The sequence below is a fragment of the Colletotrichum siamense genome, assembly GCF_013390195.1.
Source record: "Colletotrichum siamense strain Cg363 chromosome Unknown KSG_Cg363_contig09, whole genome shotgun sequence".
NCBI lineage: Eukaryota > Fungi > Ascomycota > Sordariomycetes > Glomerellales > Glomerellaceae > Colletotrichum > Colletotrichum siamense.
This window is the reverse complement of record NW_023501022.1, coordinates 3,680,120-3,696,283: the sequence shown is the minus strand read 5'-3', so window position 1 is coordinate 3,696,283 and position 16,164 is coordinate 3,680,120. Positions and strand designations below refer to the sequence as shown.

Below are 16,164 nucleotides of genomic sequence, written 5' to 3'. Positions count from 1 at the left end.
GTACATATGCGGCAAAAGCCCTGTACAAGAAGCGGCCTCTGAAGTATTGTTGCTGTTGTTCGAGCAGCGTTAGGAACCAAGTTTTAAAGATGAAAATGTTGAATCTGATGTTTTCATCTTCCTGATACCGTCGGCGAAGTTGCCGCAACCCACTGACGCTTCAAACTCCGCTCAAGACAGATGTGATGGTATTGAGCTACTGCTCGAAACTGGGTATCTCAAGGGCTCTAGGCCCAACAATTCGCCAAACGCCGTTTCATGTGTCTCGTTGGCGACTATCGCCCGCCACTATGCTTCGAATTGCCGGACAGCAATGCCCCCTTCGCAAGCTTCGATGTCGAGGTTCGTTCGTTTTGTCAAGACTCCTCCACCCGAGGCGCTCGCTCGGTCCACATCCACCTCTTTGCCGTAAATCTAGCGCCAATATTCCCTCGATGGAATCGCAAGCATCACATCGGCAATGGCTGAGGGTTATTTCCGACCGTCTTGTAGAGCTCGCGTAGCTCGAATTCCTCATGCCCGCCCTCCGGCACCTCCCCCACCACACGCGCAGGCTGCCCCGCCACGACGCTGAAGCTGGGTATGACCATGTTGGGAGGCACAACGGTGCCCTCGAGTATGCGAACGTAGTCCTTGACGATGGCGAACTCGCCGATGACGCAGTCGCGACCGATGTGTACGTGGGTTCCGATCGAGGCAGCTTGGATGACTGTGTGTTGGCCGACGAAGACGTGGTCGCCTATCCGGAGGGGCATGTAGGTGAAAGCACTGCACAAATCAGAAAATCAGTCAAACGTCTTTCGGTCGGGACCAGCTCGATGAAAGCTGCTCACCCCTTGTACATTCGCCCTGGCGGGCGGAGAACAGCCCCTCTGGAGAGGAAGCAGTATCGGCCGATCGCGACGGCAGTGTTGTTCGCGGGAGCACCACCGGAGGGCTGTATCGATCGTGCGAGGTCGCCGCGGATCATGACTTCGGGCTGAATGACGGTCTTACCGCCTAGCATGATGTTTTGGGTGCCGACGAGCGTCGCCTTGCGGGCGACTTTGTTGCCCGTGTCCTGTGGTCGGCGGTCAGTCTCCTTTGAATCAATCGTGAAGGCAGTAGTAGCTGAAAGCTTACGGTCTCAATGTAGTCTCCTTTCGCCGGTCTTCGCGACATCGTGAGCATTAGTTCTGGGCGTGGGCAGTGGTGTCCAGGAAGGTAGGTGAGTCGCTGGCGATAATCGTAAAGCAGGCGCGTTGGGGCATGTGCTCTGACGTGTTTGCTGGCCCGGCGTGGGGCGGAATTACGGCGCACTCGGGCTGTCAATTGACTTCCCGGTGGCTGCTCCGGCCCTAGAGTTGCTACCTATTGCCAACTTCAATCCCAATTTGCTGTTCACAAATTTAAAAGTTGAGGAAGGACTTTAATTTAGTCATTCGGATAACCTTGTTTTTTTTTTTCTTTCGTCACTACTAGATATCAGTGTTTTACTTTTGTTTAGTGGTTTGTCTGTAATTCAATAAAACACCCAGTCGTTCTAGTAACACTCTCTTCACACGGCTTTTACTGTTTGTGGCAGCATCCTTTGCGGTCCATAACAACACACTGGCTAGCTAGCTGGGTGGATATGGGTCTGGTCTAATCGTCGTGAACAGCAAAAAACGAAGATGCGGCCAGTGTGGATTGAACACACGACCTTCAGATTGATTGAATGAAGTTTCTCAGGTTCGGAGACCCGCTTCAGTCTGACGCTCTCCCAACTGAGCTATGTCCGCCGCTCATCTTCGAAGCACCACCCGAGCTCCACATGATCATGAACCACACACACCATTGCGTTCGGCTTCACATTTTGAAATTGGGAGTCTCGTTCTCTGAGAAAGATATTTTAATTTCAATTGACTTTTGCGAGGAGCAATCTCACTCGTGGCGGATCTTGCGGACACCACGATGTGTAGCCTGAGTGCGTATGTCGATCTGTTGGACTGTTGCAAGGCATGATGAAGATCGGTTTCTTGCCTCGACGAACGAATCACGACCCGTTGAACGGAGTAGCACGAATATATAACATGGGAGCTGAGGGGCGCAGTCCAATCAGCAGGCCATGCGAACCGCCAAGCCTGCAGGCGACGCTTTTGGATGTTGGCGGGTCCAGCCTGCTGGTCACAGCCTGATTGATCTTGAACCAGGAAGTTCCCCTCTTCATCCTCTTCTGTGGCCGAAATCCCGTCCCAAAGATGCGTGAGACTGGCGCCTCGACGCCCCGCAGCCGCACTGGACTTAGGTTCAGGGAGAGACTCAGCAAGCTCGTCCAAAGACCATCATCTGCCTCTGGCAAGTCTCATCTGAACGTCCCCGAGCTCTCGAGCCGAGACTCCTCTTCAGTGCTCAGCATCAAGAACAGCATATCAGATGGCGTCAACACCGCTTCAGAAGACTCCGTCCAAAATAAAGCTACGTTGTCTCTTACAGAGGCCTCGACCGCCGTGTCGCCACCGTTCGATGCATCGATGGGAGATGTTTCTAGCACAACCACCTCCATGAATGGCCATGTCACGCAGATATGGCACAGAGCTTTAGAGGCGGTCATGAGGGATGAAGAAGTGAAAGAAGCAGCCATTCTGTTTGACAGCCTTCTCAAGGAACACATGAAGCAAGGTTTGCGCCCTAACGTCCCTTATCCGTCCAGCTCATGGTCTGACTTGAAAAACTAATCAGAACAAGCTTCTTCGACACAACCAAAGAGCTCCTCGGAGCAAGACCCGAAGAATATGGAGGATGCTCTCAGCCTAGTCGATCGCACTTTGCAAGACGCAACGAAAGCTCAACAAGCACTGGATACCACCTTGGGCGTATTCGCCGTCGTAAAAGGACTAAGTTCGTTTGTGGGATCTATGCTATCAGAATGCCCACCCGCAGCTCTAGCTTGGGCTGGAGTTTGTGCCTGTATTCCAGTGAGTGGCTCGGTTCTCTTAACAGGCATTGCAATGCTTAACATGGCATCCGATAGATCATTGCGGCGCCTATAGAACAACATCAGAGTATGATCAAGGGCCTCAGACACATCTACGCTCGGGCGCCCATCTATTTCGACCTGACCGGCAATCTTCTCCAGAATGGAGCCCATAGCTCTGACTTAGGAAATTCAATCCGCACCAACATCCAACCACTCTACGAAGGCATTTTGAAGTACATAATGCTGAGCATTTGCTCAGTCCATCGCGGAAAATTCAGTCGTTTCTGGGAAGCCATCTCTGGCCAGGCTCAGTGGGAAACCCTTCTCAACAACATCGAAAAAGCCGAAGAGAGTTCGTTACGAAACATACAAACGATTCACGGGTCCAAACTTCTGGCCGTCACCGCTCATTTCAGCGAGAGATACACAAGGGCAGCTGACCGTGAGGAAGATCGGCGCAGACATGAATATCTCCACGAACTGAAGGGGATGGATTATAAAACTCGTCTAAAGACCACTGAACGTCGACTTGATGGAACCTGTCAATGGTTTCGCCAACACCCTGGGTTTAGAGGCTGGCTGGACAGCGATGGTGGCCTACTTCTGGTCTCGGCCAGTGCCGGCTGTGGCAAGTCTGTCCTCGCCAAGTACCTCATCGAGGAATTGCTTCATGAGGAAGACGATAGCGCGACTATCTGCTATTTCTTTTTCAAAGATAGCGATCCGCAAGCAAGAAGCAGTTTGAATGCTTCTAAAGCAATTCTTCATGGTTTTCTCAAGTCAAACCCTGAAATGGTAGATACCTGCATGGAGGAACTGCCCATAATTTCTGATAACGTCTCCAATACGGACTTGTGGTCTGCATTCGACAAATTGTCAAGAGCGCAAGGTGCAGGAAGAATCATCTGCGTGTTGGACGCACTTGATGAGTGTGATCCAACTGAACGGGATGGCTTGATCAATAGTCTCAAAGGCTACGTCATCAAGAACCACAGCACAATAGGCGCGAAGTTTATTGTTACAACCCGAGGGTATCCACAGATTGTCAACTTGTTCGCCGACTTCTCTTCCAACAAGATCCATTTAGATGGCGACAGTGATGAAGAAAAGCGCCAAATACAGAAGGAGATCAGCATTGTGATGGACCATCAATTGAACAAGCTGGAGACGACAGTGCCGGACATCAGCCCTGCTACATTGGATGTTATACGCACAGGACTGATCGAGAACAGCACAGAACAGAGGACATATCTGTGGTTGCATCTCATGTTTGACTACATTCACAAGAATAGGTTTTGTACCAGGGAAGAATGGCGAGAAATCTTCCGCAACCCTCCCGACACTGTCGATCGAACTTATGAAGGACTCTTGCAAAGTGTTACGCCACAAGCGAAGGAAAGAGTGCGCACTCTCTTGGCTCTTATACTGGCTGCGCAGCGACCGCTAAGTATTGCGGAGCTCAGTACTGCTGTCAACTGTCGAATCAACACACTCGAGTCACGACGTTTTGATCTCGATGATGTCCCAGACGAAAAGGAGTTTGGATCTTGGATGCGATGGGAATGTGGCTCTTTTGTCACCATCTATGAAGGAAAAGCCTTCTTGATTCATCAGACTGCCAAGGAATTCCTTTTAGAAACGACAAAGACCGCCCGTGGGGGTTGGCAAGGTTCAATGACGAAACACGTCATACATCAATTTATGGCCGAGTCTTGCATATCATTTCTCTCACTCGAAAAGTTCCAACGACAAGAATATGCCGTTTCTGTGCAGACCAAAATACCATGGGCGGATGAGGATCGGACAGAAAGATTTCTTATTCAAGATGCCCTGAGAGATCGCCATCTTGAAGCTTGCCGCTATCTTGAAGCTCGCCATCTTGAACCTTTTGTCGTTTATTCAGCGATGAACTGGATGCACCACTTTAGGCAATGCCAGCAATCTGGTCTCTCTGACCGCCAAGTCACAGACGTTGGCAAGGAATTCTTTGACCTCTACCTCAGTCTTTTCACGAAAAAACGCGCGGAAAGCTACATAACATGTGGTGAATGGAGGCAGCGAGCATGGTATCTCATGCTGATGGCTTCGAAACCTCCTGGAATATCTTCACAAATGGAAATTACGCAGAAAGAATACCATTTGTTGTCGCCAGAGACTCTCGCAGTCTCAAGTCTTGCTTGCATCTTCGATCATAGGCGTCTTCTAGTTTTCGCCTTGGATGTGCTGGGAGAAGAAACCATCCATACAGCCAATGATCTTGCCACTGAGTTCATCAATACCAGGCCCGGTCTCTCGCTTCCCCATTTTGCGGCTTGCGGAAACTCGTCGTGGTGCCTGAGCCATCTTCAAACCCGAGGACACAATCTAGACCTTCAAGATTTCGTTGGTCAAACACCACTTCATAAGGCCATGATGATGGGCAATGAACAAGTGCTTGAAGTTTTACTGAAGTTCGGTGCTTCGAAAATTAGCTTGGACTGCTCTAACATGACACCCCTAACCTGGGCCTTGATATCCATGCCCGGTTGGATCAAAGAATATATTGCGTCTAGTGACAGCGCTGAGTCTGAGCTGCGCTCACTTCTATACTTTTCCGCCACATCAGAACTTCCAGGCTACGGAGACAAGATGAGACAGAACTGGATAACAAAGCTTCAGAAGCTGCGCGAACTGCGTTCAAGTCACAGACGCGCTGCTCGGTTGCGTCGCGATGTCACCAAATACTCTCCGCTACGCATACGCAACGAGGAGCCTAACATGTTTGCTGGTCACTTTGGAAACCTATATGACAACTCTTGTAACGCCCTGCATCTCAGTGTCCAAGACGAGAAGAGAATCCACAACACGTTGGAATTGCTCAAACATCAGGAGATGGTTCATGCAGCCGATGACTTTGGAAATACTCCACTTCATACAGCGACATTGGCAGACAATGTCTCTGCCATACGGGTCTTACTTGATGCTGAACTAGACCGCTCTGTTGATTATAACTGCAAGGGAGAAAGGGGCGATACCCCATTGCACACGGCATGTAAAAAAGGGCATCGCCTTGCGGCCGAGGTTCTCCTACAAGCGGGGGCAGACCCGTATATTCGAAATGACGACGGCTTAACGGCTGTAGAAGTCGACCGGCCGCCACATCTCGGCGTTGGACTAGTGGAGCTGATCCGCAAACGGGACGAAGATGACCTCTGAGAGTCCAATGTGCCTGTCTCGGTTTAAACGCCTTAAATCTCAACTTCCGTGCAGAGATTCTTTCGCCCGGTTGTTCTTGAGACATGTGGCAGATTTTTCTCTCTTAAGCTTGTAGGCATATTGCTGTATTTCTTTCCAATTTGATCAGTTGCCTATTGAAATTTGGACTTGATTGGAGATGAATAATCAAGCAGAGCAACGGAACTAACCACGATTCCTTCTATCCAGACATGCATTCTTCATCCCCAGTTTTATTTGGGATCACCTACGCAGAGGAAATCGTATTCGAACTACTACGTTCCTCGCCTCTTGAGGCTGGCAATCTCTATGCTATCTTAACTGATGTTCCTAACACATGATTTTTAAAAATGTGATGCGGAACTCTTGGATCGATCTGTCTTCCCACGCACGGCTGGAAGTCGCTACATTGCCGCCGTGAGAAGATGATCGCAGAAGTCAAAACAGATGTAATCCCTCTAACATAAGGGTGCTTTATGTCTATCATTACTCGGCATCGAAATGACAAGAAAGATTTGGCGATAGCTTCTATGTCTTAAGCTCTGTTTCGCGTCTAGTACAGTAAAGCTAGCGGCACTCTGCTGATGTTGGAATGTATTAGTTTACTTTAGTATTCAGGTATAACGCAAACCCGACGTTAGAGACCTTGCGCCTTAACAACATAACGCTGAATGCACCATGCACGATCTATCTAGCTCCAAACACGCCTCTGGCTCTTAGAGATCTGATCTCACAACGAACGAGATGACGCCATCTAGCGGTAGAAACTCCAACGAAATCTGTCATGTCCTAAAACAGTTACTCTTGTGGGAAACCCGCGTGCCCAATGATTCCGCCTTGGGTCCATTAAGAGGCCGGATGGATCCAGAAATTCGTCACTCGACAAACCATGAGGTCGTTGTCCAAAGCGAAACATACAATCAACAAAACCGGCAAGTAAGGCTAGAAATGCACACAAAACAAGTCAGATCAAGCGCAGGCAAACGAGCTATCGCCACGAAGCACGCAACACCCACCAAGACTAACATTCAACTTCCAACAGTGTTCCAATATCGCGTCTCTAGCGCCAACACACCGTTCCCCTCCCTCTCCAACCGGAAACAGGCGCGTTCACCGCCATGATCCAGCCTCTACCCCAGGCCAAGAGGCTGAAGGAGTGTCGGCCTTCACTAACACTGGCCCATCACAAATTCCTCAATCCGCCCAGCTTCCTCCAAAGAAGCCACACCCACACCTCCACCGCACCAACCGCGGCTGACCACCCTCCCCTCCCCCCTCCCGTTCAAAATAAACTCACCTCATCTCTGCCAACAGAGCCACAAGCCCAACATCCGACCGACAAACAAGCCACTTTCCCAATCCTCCTCTTAGCCCGCATGTATTCGCATGCGCAATAAGCGCTTGGTGGTTGCGTCCTGCACCCGCTGATTGGTCCACGGACGCGGTTGTGTGTCCGCGCTCACCACAGCCGCGACCACTCACCCATCGCCCGAAAAACAGATGCATTCTTTTGATTATGTGCAGACAAACTAAGGTACAGTCTGCCTTAGTCCAGCATTTCGCAGTGCAGTACACCTCGCAAAATCGGATGATGGGCGCGCCGGACCCCCTCACTTGAGCAGCCTGCCTTGTTGGTGGAAATGCTGTGTCGCGGGGCCTCTTCCGAACCTCTCCCGTCCCATGAATTGGTCATTGAAAATCGAAAAGATGTCAGTCGCTGAAGCTGGCTACACGTCTCTGCGACACCACCTGTTGCCCGCGCCGCAGGAGGGCATACGTTGGAGAAAAACTTGGCTTACGGCCCAAGCTCGCCATAATCTATATCCTGGTCCCAACAGAGCAACCCAACCTGGAAGTCGGTAAAATGCCCCGACGCAGGATCCGGGGGTGGTCGACAACCAACGGCCGACGGCCAGGCCAACAGGCCGCATGTTGGTCCTCATTTTCCCAGGCAGACGGAAAATAATGGAAGAATGCGCCTCGCGGCCATGTGGCCGCCAGGCTACGCCTCTGTCAATAGCAAGGAATACTGGGCGTTGATCGGACGATTGACAGAGGCCGAGTGCCGTACAATCGGGTCTGTCACGGAGGCAGACACGTTGGACGCACCTTTCAAACGGATTCTGGGATATTCGCTGCTGTGCATTACCCCTTGGGTGCACGCTGTTTCCAGACTTCTGGCATCTAGGCAAGTAGGAATTCCGTTTCGAAGAGATCCGTAACCCCAAGACCCCGTGTTTGTCCATTTCCACCATTGAAATAGCATCGTGATATACTCAGGGGCTGCGAAATGTCACTGCCAGGTCGCATTGCACCTCTCTGACGGACGGAGTAAAGTTTGTTCAAGTCATCTTACGGCCAGGATAGGTATCTCCCGTTTGATCACCCGCACATCGGCAAAAAGTCAGGACGAACGACCTTGCAGGCTCCTCAGGGAAGGTGATCCCCCATAATTGTGGTCTTCCCCCTGACAATGACAATAACTTCGTGTTGGTTGAGAGTCGTTTTTGGGGAAAGGGAGATCACCGCAATTGGGGAGAATCGTACAAGACTTGGTCAGTGCGTTTAGCAGTCTGAAACGTGGGCTAAGAAGTTAGTGGCCGTTTGAAACGAAAGCTTCCCCTCGGTTGGAGAACGGTTAAGGTCGATTAGAGGTGGGAATGACTTGGTAAATGTCGTTGTGAATTGCAACACAAACTGCACGTTGATGAATTGAGTTTTTCGAGGTTTCGAAGAGTGCGATTACCTAGTTTGTGAAGGTGCGGGCGGCGCGGTTGTGTCTGAGACGCGATTTACACGAGGTTTCCGTCGTCCCATGTCGCGGGTCTGCGATCGGCTCATGGGGGTTTAGATTGCGGGCAAGGATGGTGAGGGTTTGTTGGTGCTTGTCCTTGTTCTTGGCGGGGCTTCTTCTCGGCTTCGCGACCCGCTGGCTGGTTCTGACAGCACGGTGGCAGACAGACACGATGGGAACACCGATCATCCGGAGAATAAGTATGAACGCCGCAGATGGCCACGATGATGACCGCGCCTCACTCACGATGATTTGAGATGTCTGCGACGAGAAGCGATAGCGACCAAGCCTCGCGGCGCTGACGACACTTGCGACACCGTGATTCAGGAACAGAAAGGCTATTACTTTCCGACGGAGACTCCGCGAACGAGGTTCACCCGGCCGGATCGCATATAAAGTTTGCCATTCTGAGGTGAAGCAGATGACACAGGGCTCATTGCGCCCCGCCGCCGGTTCCAAGGTAGGATTCTGCCGACTCGTGCACCAGGAACCGTTGCCATTTTACCGGCGAATTTTCCTTTGGCTGTGGACAAGGCGCGGGAGAAGCTCGCCGCCGCGACCGAAATCCCCTGGCCTCCCGCGGAATCTCAAACGTGGCAGGGCAAGAGATGGCTCGTATCCTGGGGACAGGAAAAAATGTCCGTACCGACGGGACGGTGTGGTATTGCAGATCTCCAGACGAGGTAACGGTGACGTGACTGCGTCGAGTTTCAGGTTCGCGATGTTTGAATCGTGATGGCTGACGGGCTGGAGAAGAAACGAGGTTGTGGCAGAGAATATCGCTGTTTCTTTGGAGAAAAGGTTCAATACGGGGTCGGTTGTCAGGAGACGAGAGGTTCCAGTCGCGTCTGAATTAAAGTGCGATTGTGATGTGATGGGTTCTGAGGATCAGTGGAGCGTTGCGGGCGAACAGACATTGTTCCCGCGGTGAACAGTGCGTCGCCTTAGCAAGGAAACGAAACGTTCTGGACGCAGGGGACAGGACGCCGAGAAAGTTGGGTGTCGGAACGGCGGCCGGGCTTATCGGAGTGCCGTTGATCGTAAGCAGCGAAGAAAAAAACGGTGCGGTCGGCCGGTCGGCGACATTCCGGGAGCGCAAGATGCCCAGATGCTTGGATCTTGTCATTGTCATGGCCAGCCCCCCGGAAAGAGGCACTTCCGCCGCGATGTCTTTGCAGTGATGGTATTTGGGGAAACAATGTCATGTCATGTGTCTTGCCAATGCTTCCCCAAATAAACAACCCCTCAGTAATTCTCTCACTGTGACTGCTCACCCTAGGTAGTGTACGACCTAATTACTGCACCTGCTGGCCGTCAATTTTAGAAGCAATGCCGCTTATTGAGCCAGTCAGCGCGGGGATGGTGGGCTCCTCCAACGGCTTCGGTCCCACGAGCAGCCGTGCTATATTTTGTGAGCGTGCTTAGCGGAAGCGTGGCAGCCGACAGTTGAGTGCATCCTGAGGGGACCTTGGCCACCGTCAGCCCGTCATTGCGGTATGAATGCGGATTAGCGGCGAGCGGGCGAGAGGCGCACAAGGATGGAGACTGTGAGGGGTTCGAAGTGGCCGGTTAGCCGCGCCCACCCGCGATGGAGACTTGACCGTATCGAGAGAAACGGTATGGCGAGGTGACATTCTGGAGGAAGGCCATGGCACAAGCGAGCGCCACATTGGACGGGCTGCAGATGGGAAATGAGGAAGGTACTTTGACGTCCGCGGAGGAGGGGCGTTTTCCAGTCCGTGAGGGTCGCAACAGGTTTCCAGCCAGGGTCGACTTTTGACAGGACATTGTCGAGACGGTGGCATCGACGACGAGGAGGAGAAACAGAGCTGGCACCATGTCGGCTATCTCAGATGGCGTGGTCGTCTGACAAGCGGACGTTGGATGGTGTATTCAAAAGCCAAGATGGCCAAGCCTCTTGGCTTCAGAGATCCGCGCGCTTTCCCACAAACCCAAGACATTCCAAGCGAAAACCCAGATTCATTGTCATCGACTCGTAGGTAGGAGGTATCCGTAGGCGCACAGCGGACGCAAAAGCTTGCAGCCATCGCTGCTGACATGCTCCGTCATAATTTGTTTCTTTATTGAGGGAAGGGGCTCATCGCCCTGGTCGAGGTGTCAGCGTTTGGAATCGGGAGATTAGGCAACCCCAAAGACCGGCGTGTTGGGACGGTGGCTCGCGTGGCTGTTTGAAGGATTGATTGACAGCGTTTTCCCAACGCCATGTTTTGAGGATGGATGCAGTCAGACGGGTACGATGTTAGCCATGTTTCTGGGCCACGAGGTCGGTCGAAGTCGAGGTCGATGTGCTCATCAGAGGTCCCAACAGGCTGACTGCGTCGTGGTTCAAGTTGCTGGAAGGAACGATGCGATGGACGAAGAAACGGTTTCTGCCAACTGAATGCAACTGCCTGCAAAGGCCGGCAAACGGGCCCCTCCCAGCCACTGGCAACCCTACAGGCAGGCGACGGCTGCCGTCTTGGTCGCTTCCAGTTTACGGCGTGGTTGGTGGCTGCCTTCCGACTAGACGCGCATTGCGCCAGGCATCCCCGCAGGGCGTTGCAAGGAAGGGGAAGGGTCCATCGTGGTGGTGTGGGGCCTCTCTGCCTTCCTCCCCCGGAACACTAGTCGAAGAGGTACGTACCTTTGATTTTACGGTTGCCCGTTTGCTCTCACCTTCCACCTTCCACCTTCCACCTTCCACTTGCACACTCGAACCCCCTTCGTCTCATCTCTCTCCAGGAATACCTCGTAGGGAGAGCAAAGGGGAAGGCTTGAACATGGCACTCGGCAACCTTCTTTGACCTCAATCTCCACCCAATGCCACGAGCTACCCATACCCGACATGGGTCGACGGGCGTTCTTTCTGCCCTCGAGAAAGAAACTCTCCATGGGCACGGACGAGATGCTTGCATGACCTCGCATCCCATCCTACCTGTCCATCCTCTCCAGGGACACATGAGAAGAACATGGAGGTGGGCCAAGAATGACTCCGTGTTCCCAATTGCCTCAATTCTCCTTCTCCTTCCGTACCTCTCTTTGCCCAGAGCGTGCCCCCCATGAACCCCTTCCGGACGCCATCGCGGCCTGCCTCCAAGAGACCCCCTGCACCGCCTTGCATTCTGAGAAGGAAGCCTGCCTTGTCAGACCCGAACTAAGTGCGCCTCGTTCGGGTGTGGATGGTGCTGGTGCGGCCAGCCCATCATCCCAGCTCCCAGTTCAACAGACCTCGAACACTTCTTCAATATAAAGTCTACTTGCTTCCGTCCCGTCTTCCGTCGTTCCAGCTCCAGACCAGTCTCATCGCATCAAACTCAATCAACTCATAAGTTTCCTTGTTTCCTCTCTCCCTTTCTCTTTCTCTGTCAACCCGCTCTTCTCTTCACTCAAATCCATTATTCATCGAGTTGCTTTTCTCGTCTTCGCTTGACCGGCATTAGTCCTGTCTCGGCCCAAGACCGTTCTCCATTCGACCTGCACGATTTTAAGCGCCGTACCTAAATTCGTCTCTGCGAGATTGCCCCATACCACCACGACGTTCTTCGGCCCGCCGCATCACCTATTCATTTTTTTCTTACTCACCTGCCTACTGCGTGCATCCAATCCACTTGATCTAAGAAAAGATCTCCGGCCACCGGTATTACTTTGTTATATATCTCTGCATCCGGATCTCCCACCAAACCGCTCCCAATCTCGTCCTCCAGCTTGTCGATCACCAACAGACAATACCCCCAAAAGACCGACAACATGCTCGCCAAGACCTTTGTCCTGCTAGCCACCCTGGCCCTCGCCTCCGCCGGCCCAGTCCCCAGACCAGGCGGCTGCGCGACCTCTCCCGCCAAGCCCACTCTTCCCACCAACGGCAACGGTACGTACCCCCACTTACACACTCTCACTCTTGAAGCCATCACCATAACTAACACTCTCCCCAAAGGCGTCGAACTCCCCGCGCCCGCAGAGGACCTCGTCCTCAAGCACATCGCCCTCGGCCACGGCATCCAGAACTACACCTGCACCGGCACCAACGCAACCGCCATCAGCGCGACCGCGACCGGCGCCCTCGCCGCCCTCTACGACGCCATGTCCCTCTACCCGAACCAGGGCCCCCAGGCCCTCTCCATCGACGCCTTCAACAGCCTGACCACCAATGCCGTCTGGGGCGCAAAGCTGCCCCTCACCTCCGACGGCGTCTCCAAGTTCGGCGCCTCCTCCGCCTCCCCGTTCCCCACCCCCGGCGCCGACCTCGACATGCCCGGCCTCAAGGCCCTCCCCTTCATCGGCGTCCACTTCTTCGACGCCACCGGCGTCCCCACCTTCAAGGTCGGCGAGGACATCTTCGCCGGCGGCAAGCTCAACGGCACAAAGGCTCCCACCGCGGCTGACGTTGGACCCGAGAAGACGGGCGCCGTCGACTGGCTCCGCCTCGGCGACAAGGGCGCGAGCAAGGGCATCACCTCCATCTACCGCGTCGTCACCGCCGGCGGCGTCGCCCACGCCTGCACCACCCCCGGCGCGTCCGACAGCGTCCCCTACGCGGCGTACTACTGGATGTACGGCCCCAAGGCATAAGCTCTCTGGCGCAGGGGCAATTTCAGTCTTTTCATTCGGCGTTTAAAACCATACATCGGTTCACGGGGTCTCAGGGCGGTCGTCTCTTTTTTACGGTTCTCACAAAACTCTCACGGGTTTCTTTTTCGGTTCTATACGTTCTCTCGACAGACAAAAACTTACTTTGGATATACCCCCGGCGCGGATGCTACTGGAGAAGATAATGGGGCTTTTCTTTTACGATGTGGTTGGGTTGGATAGGTGTACATGGGATATGAGGAGGATGGCTTGCCACTGGCATTCGTTGATCCCTCATCGACATTGGCTTTCAATTGTATTTAGTAGGCGTTACACGGTACATACTGTCAAATGACCGACTCCAGTCGGTGAACAACCTGTTTCCACTTGCTCCTCAGTAACATTCTTGACACAAGACCCTACCTGTACACAAAGACGCTCATGAGTCTCTGGTCGGAGTACACCTCCGAAAAGGCTAGCAATGAGGAAGTTCTGGGTGAAGATAACAGCAAGCAAGCATAGGTATTGCCCAAGTCCGAGAATTCGCGGTCGGTAGACTGGGCCTAACCTTGCCTTAAACAGCGGTTTGCATGCTCTATAAAACACCCAAAGAAGCCACCCGATACCAATCCAATGTTGGCAACTCTTTGGTATCATCCCGAAGTCGGCATTGCGAATTGGGTTAGGATACCTTGCTGCTATTTACATGCCGGGTCGGTCGCGCCGAGCAAGCAGCGTTGCCAAACTATTGCCCACTCCCCCGAGTATTCTACGGCAATACACCAAAAGTAGCGATACGCGACAGCGACATAGACACAGCTCGTCCGCTGTACTTTGAAGACCCCTGAGGCCAGTGGCGCCCTAGGAACACCAGACCGCCCAGCTGCCTAGGAGATTCGATACCTGTCCCGCTTCATCGATGAGATCCAATAATCATACCTGCTGGCAGATATTTATATAGGTCGGAAATTCTCCACCTAAAGACGAGATCGTTGGCGGCATAAAATGCCCAACGAGCCTTTCTGAGAGTGCCTCAGAACAATGCACGAGCATCCCTTTGCTACTTGTTCTGAAGTCACCGCTGCTGAGTCCTTCGACATTGACCTGTCTGTATCATGGCTTCACTTGGACGCGTGCTTATGAAGCCTTCATCACCCGAATACTTGCGGATGATTGTGCTAGTATATACCGCAAACAGTGATCCACAACACCCAGATTTTCTCTGTCAACGACTTTACATTAACAATCTAGGCAACAACAGGCCGCCCAGCTGCCTCAATAAGCGATTGTCCTATCGGACTATCCAGATTTTTGACGTCGAGAAGTGTATTGGTCTGATTTGCACGTCTCCCAGACAGTTTCCCTCTTTTATAGCAGAGAATGCGCAAATAACCAAGCCTCCCACTCAGAGGCGAGGTTGTTAGCCGTATTAAAACGCTCAAGGAACTTTTCTGAGGCTGCCCAACAATGAAACCAAAAAAAAGAACGGCAGTGACGTTAACGCTGCCAAGGGCCCTGAGCTCATTGCTGTCTTGACCTATCCATTTCAGTAAGCCTTGCCTACATCCAAGCCCTCGCGACGATCTCCTCCTACAACCATCTCTGACGTATTCTGGACCAATATACCAAAGGCAGCGAGCGGTGACAGCGAGATATACGTCTGTCTTCAACCTTGTCAACATCCTTGCGCCGACGGTGGCCAGGAACAACAGGTCGTTCAGCTTCTTGCCGTCGACATATTCAACGTCAATGGTCACCAAGACAGGCAGCATTGGTCTGAGTTGCAATATCCAGACAACATCCCTCATTTATAGCAGACGGCAACTCCAGCAACCAAGGCTGCAGTTGCGTTATAACCGCTGCGAACAACCGCCGACAGAGGGCAAGAAAGAGCCCGCGCCTTCGTCCACCAACGCCATCCTGTTCATTGACACTTGGGAATTGACCGGCAACGTCAGCTTGTGGGCTTTCGCATCACCTTGAAACATACATCCCTCACACGAACACCGGCGACGGAGAGTCCAGTTGGGACGGGGCCCTATCGATGATGACGACAAACGCGGCAAGAGATATTACTCTCCAGGCACTCACGCCATATTCGACAACCCCTAAGTTGGTTCATCCCCCGCGGAGATATCTACACTGGATGATGACGCGCCAGCCAAGCCCGTCAGTCGACCTCAACTGAAACCTGCATACGCGCAATGAAACCTCTGGTCAAAGAAATTAGCCAGCGATCCTCAATCAATCATTGGTTGCGCATGTCCAGCTGAGAGACATCTTTAAGCGCCGGTCAGAAACAAAACATCTCAGATATATGAAAAGTCGAACTGCCAGGGACGTAGGGAATTAGGTAAATTTGGGACTTGTTCCTCCTTATTCTTTGTCGTGTGTTCATTCAGCCCCTCGGGTGATCCAGTCCCCCACGTCTTCCTCCATCAACATCTCTTCTACCAAAAAAGCTGCCATTCAATACAATGCCTATGCCTACGTCGGCGTTGACCGCTAGTCCAAGTTTCAGGTCTCCGAATATATCAGCGCGAAATGACATACCATCCAAAACGTCGAAAATCGACCGCCAGTCTCTGCAATACCAACACCGATTTTGCATGCTGCTTGCCGTTCGGGCCGCACAGAATCTTTTCGTAACCGT

At 52.5% G+C, this 16,164-nt stretch overlaps 3 protein-coding genes across 3 annotated transcripts; 2 read left to right on the top strand and 1 right to left on the bottom strand.

Annotated features, from left to right (window-relative positions):
* Nucleotides 1-449: 449 nt before the first annotated feature.
* Nucleotides 450-1,161, bottom strand: Dctn5 (Dynactin subunit 5; the record flags this gene model as incomplete). Its single annotated transcript, XM_036645553.1, has 3 exons — nt 450-768; nt 834-1,060; nt 1,123-1,161. The coding sequence occupies 3 exons, from the start codon at nt 1,159-1,161 to the stop codon at nt 450-452; spliced, it is 585 nt and encodes a 194-aa protein (XP_036489909.1).
* Nucleotides 1,162-2,219: 1,058 nt separating this feature from the next.
* On the top strand, nt 2,220-6,133 carry CGCS363_v013703 (Vegetative incompatibility protein HET-E-1; the record flags this gene model as incomplete). Its single annotated transcript, XM_036645552.1, has 3 exons — nt 2,220-2,640; nt 2,701-2,936; nt 2,993-6,133. 3 exons carry the CDS (start codon nt 2,220-2,222, stop codon nt 6,131-6,133), a joined length of 3,798 nt encoding a protein of 1,265 aa, XP_036489904.1.
* A 6,559-nt stretch (nt 6,134-12,692) lies between these two features.
* Nucleotides 12,693-13,514, top strand: CGCS363_v013702 (uncharacterized protein; the record flags this gene model as incomplete). The annotated part of the gene is made up of 2 exons (XM_036645551.1): nt 12,693-12,813; nt 12,880-13,514. The coding sequence occupies 2 exons, from the start codon at nt 12,693-12,695 to the stop codon at nt 13,512-13,514; spliced, it is 756 nt and encodes a 251-aa protein (XP_036489905.1).
* Between the last annotated feature and the right edge of the window lie 2,650 nt (nt 13,515-16,164).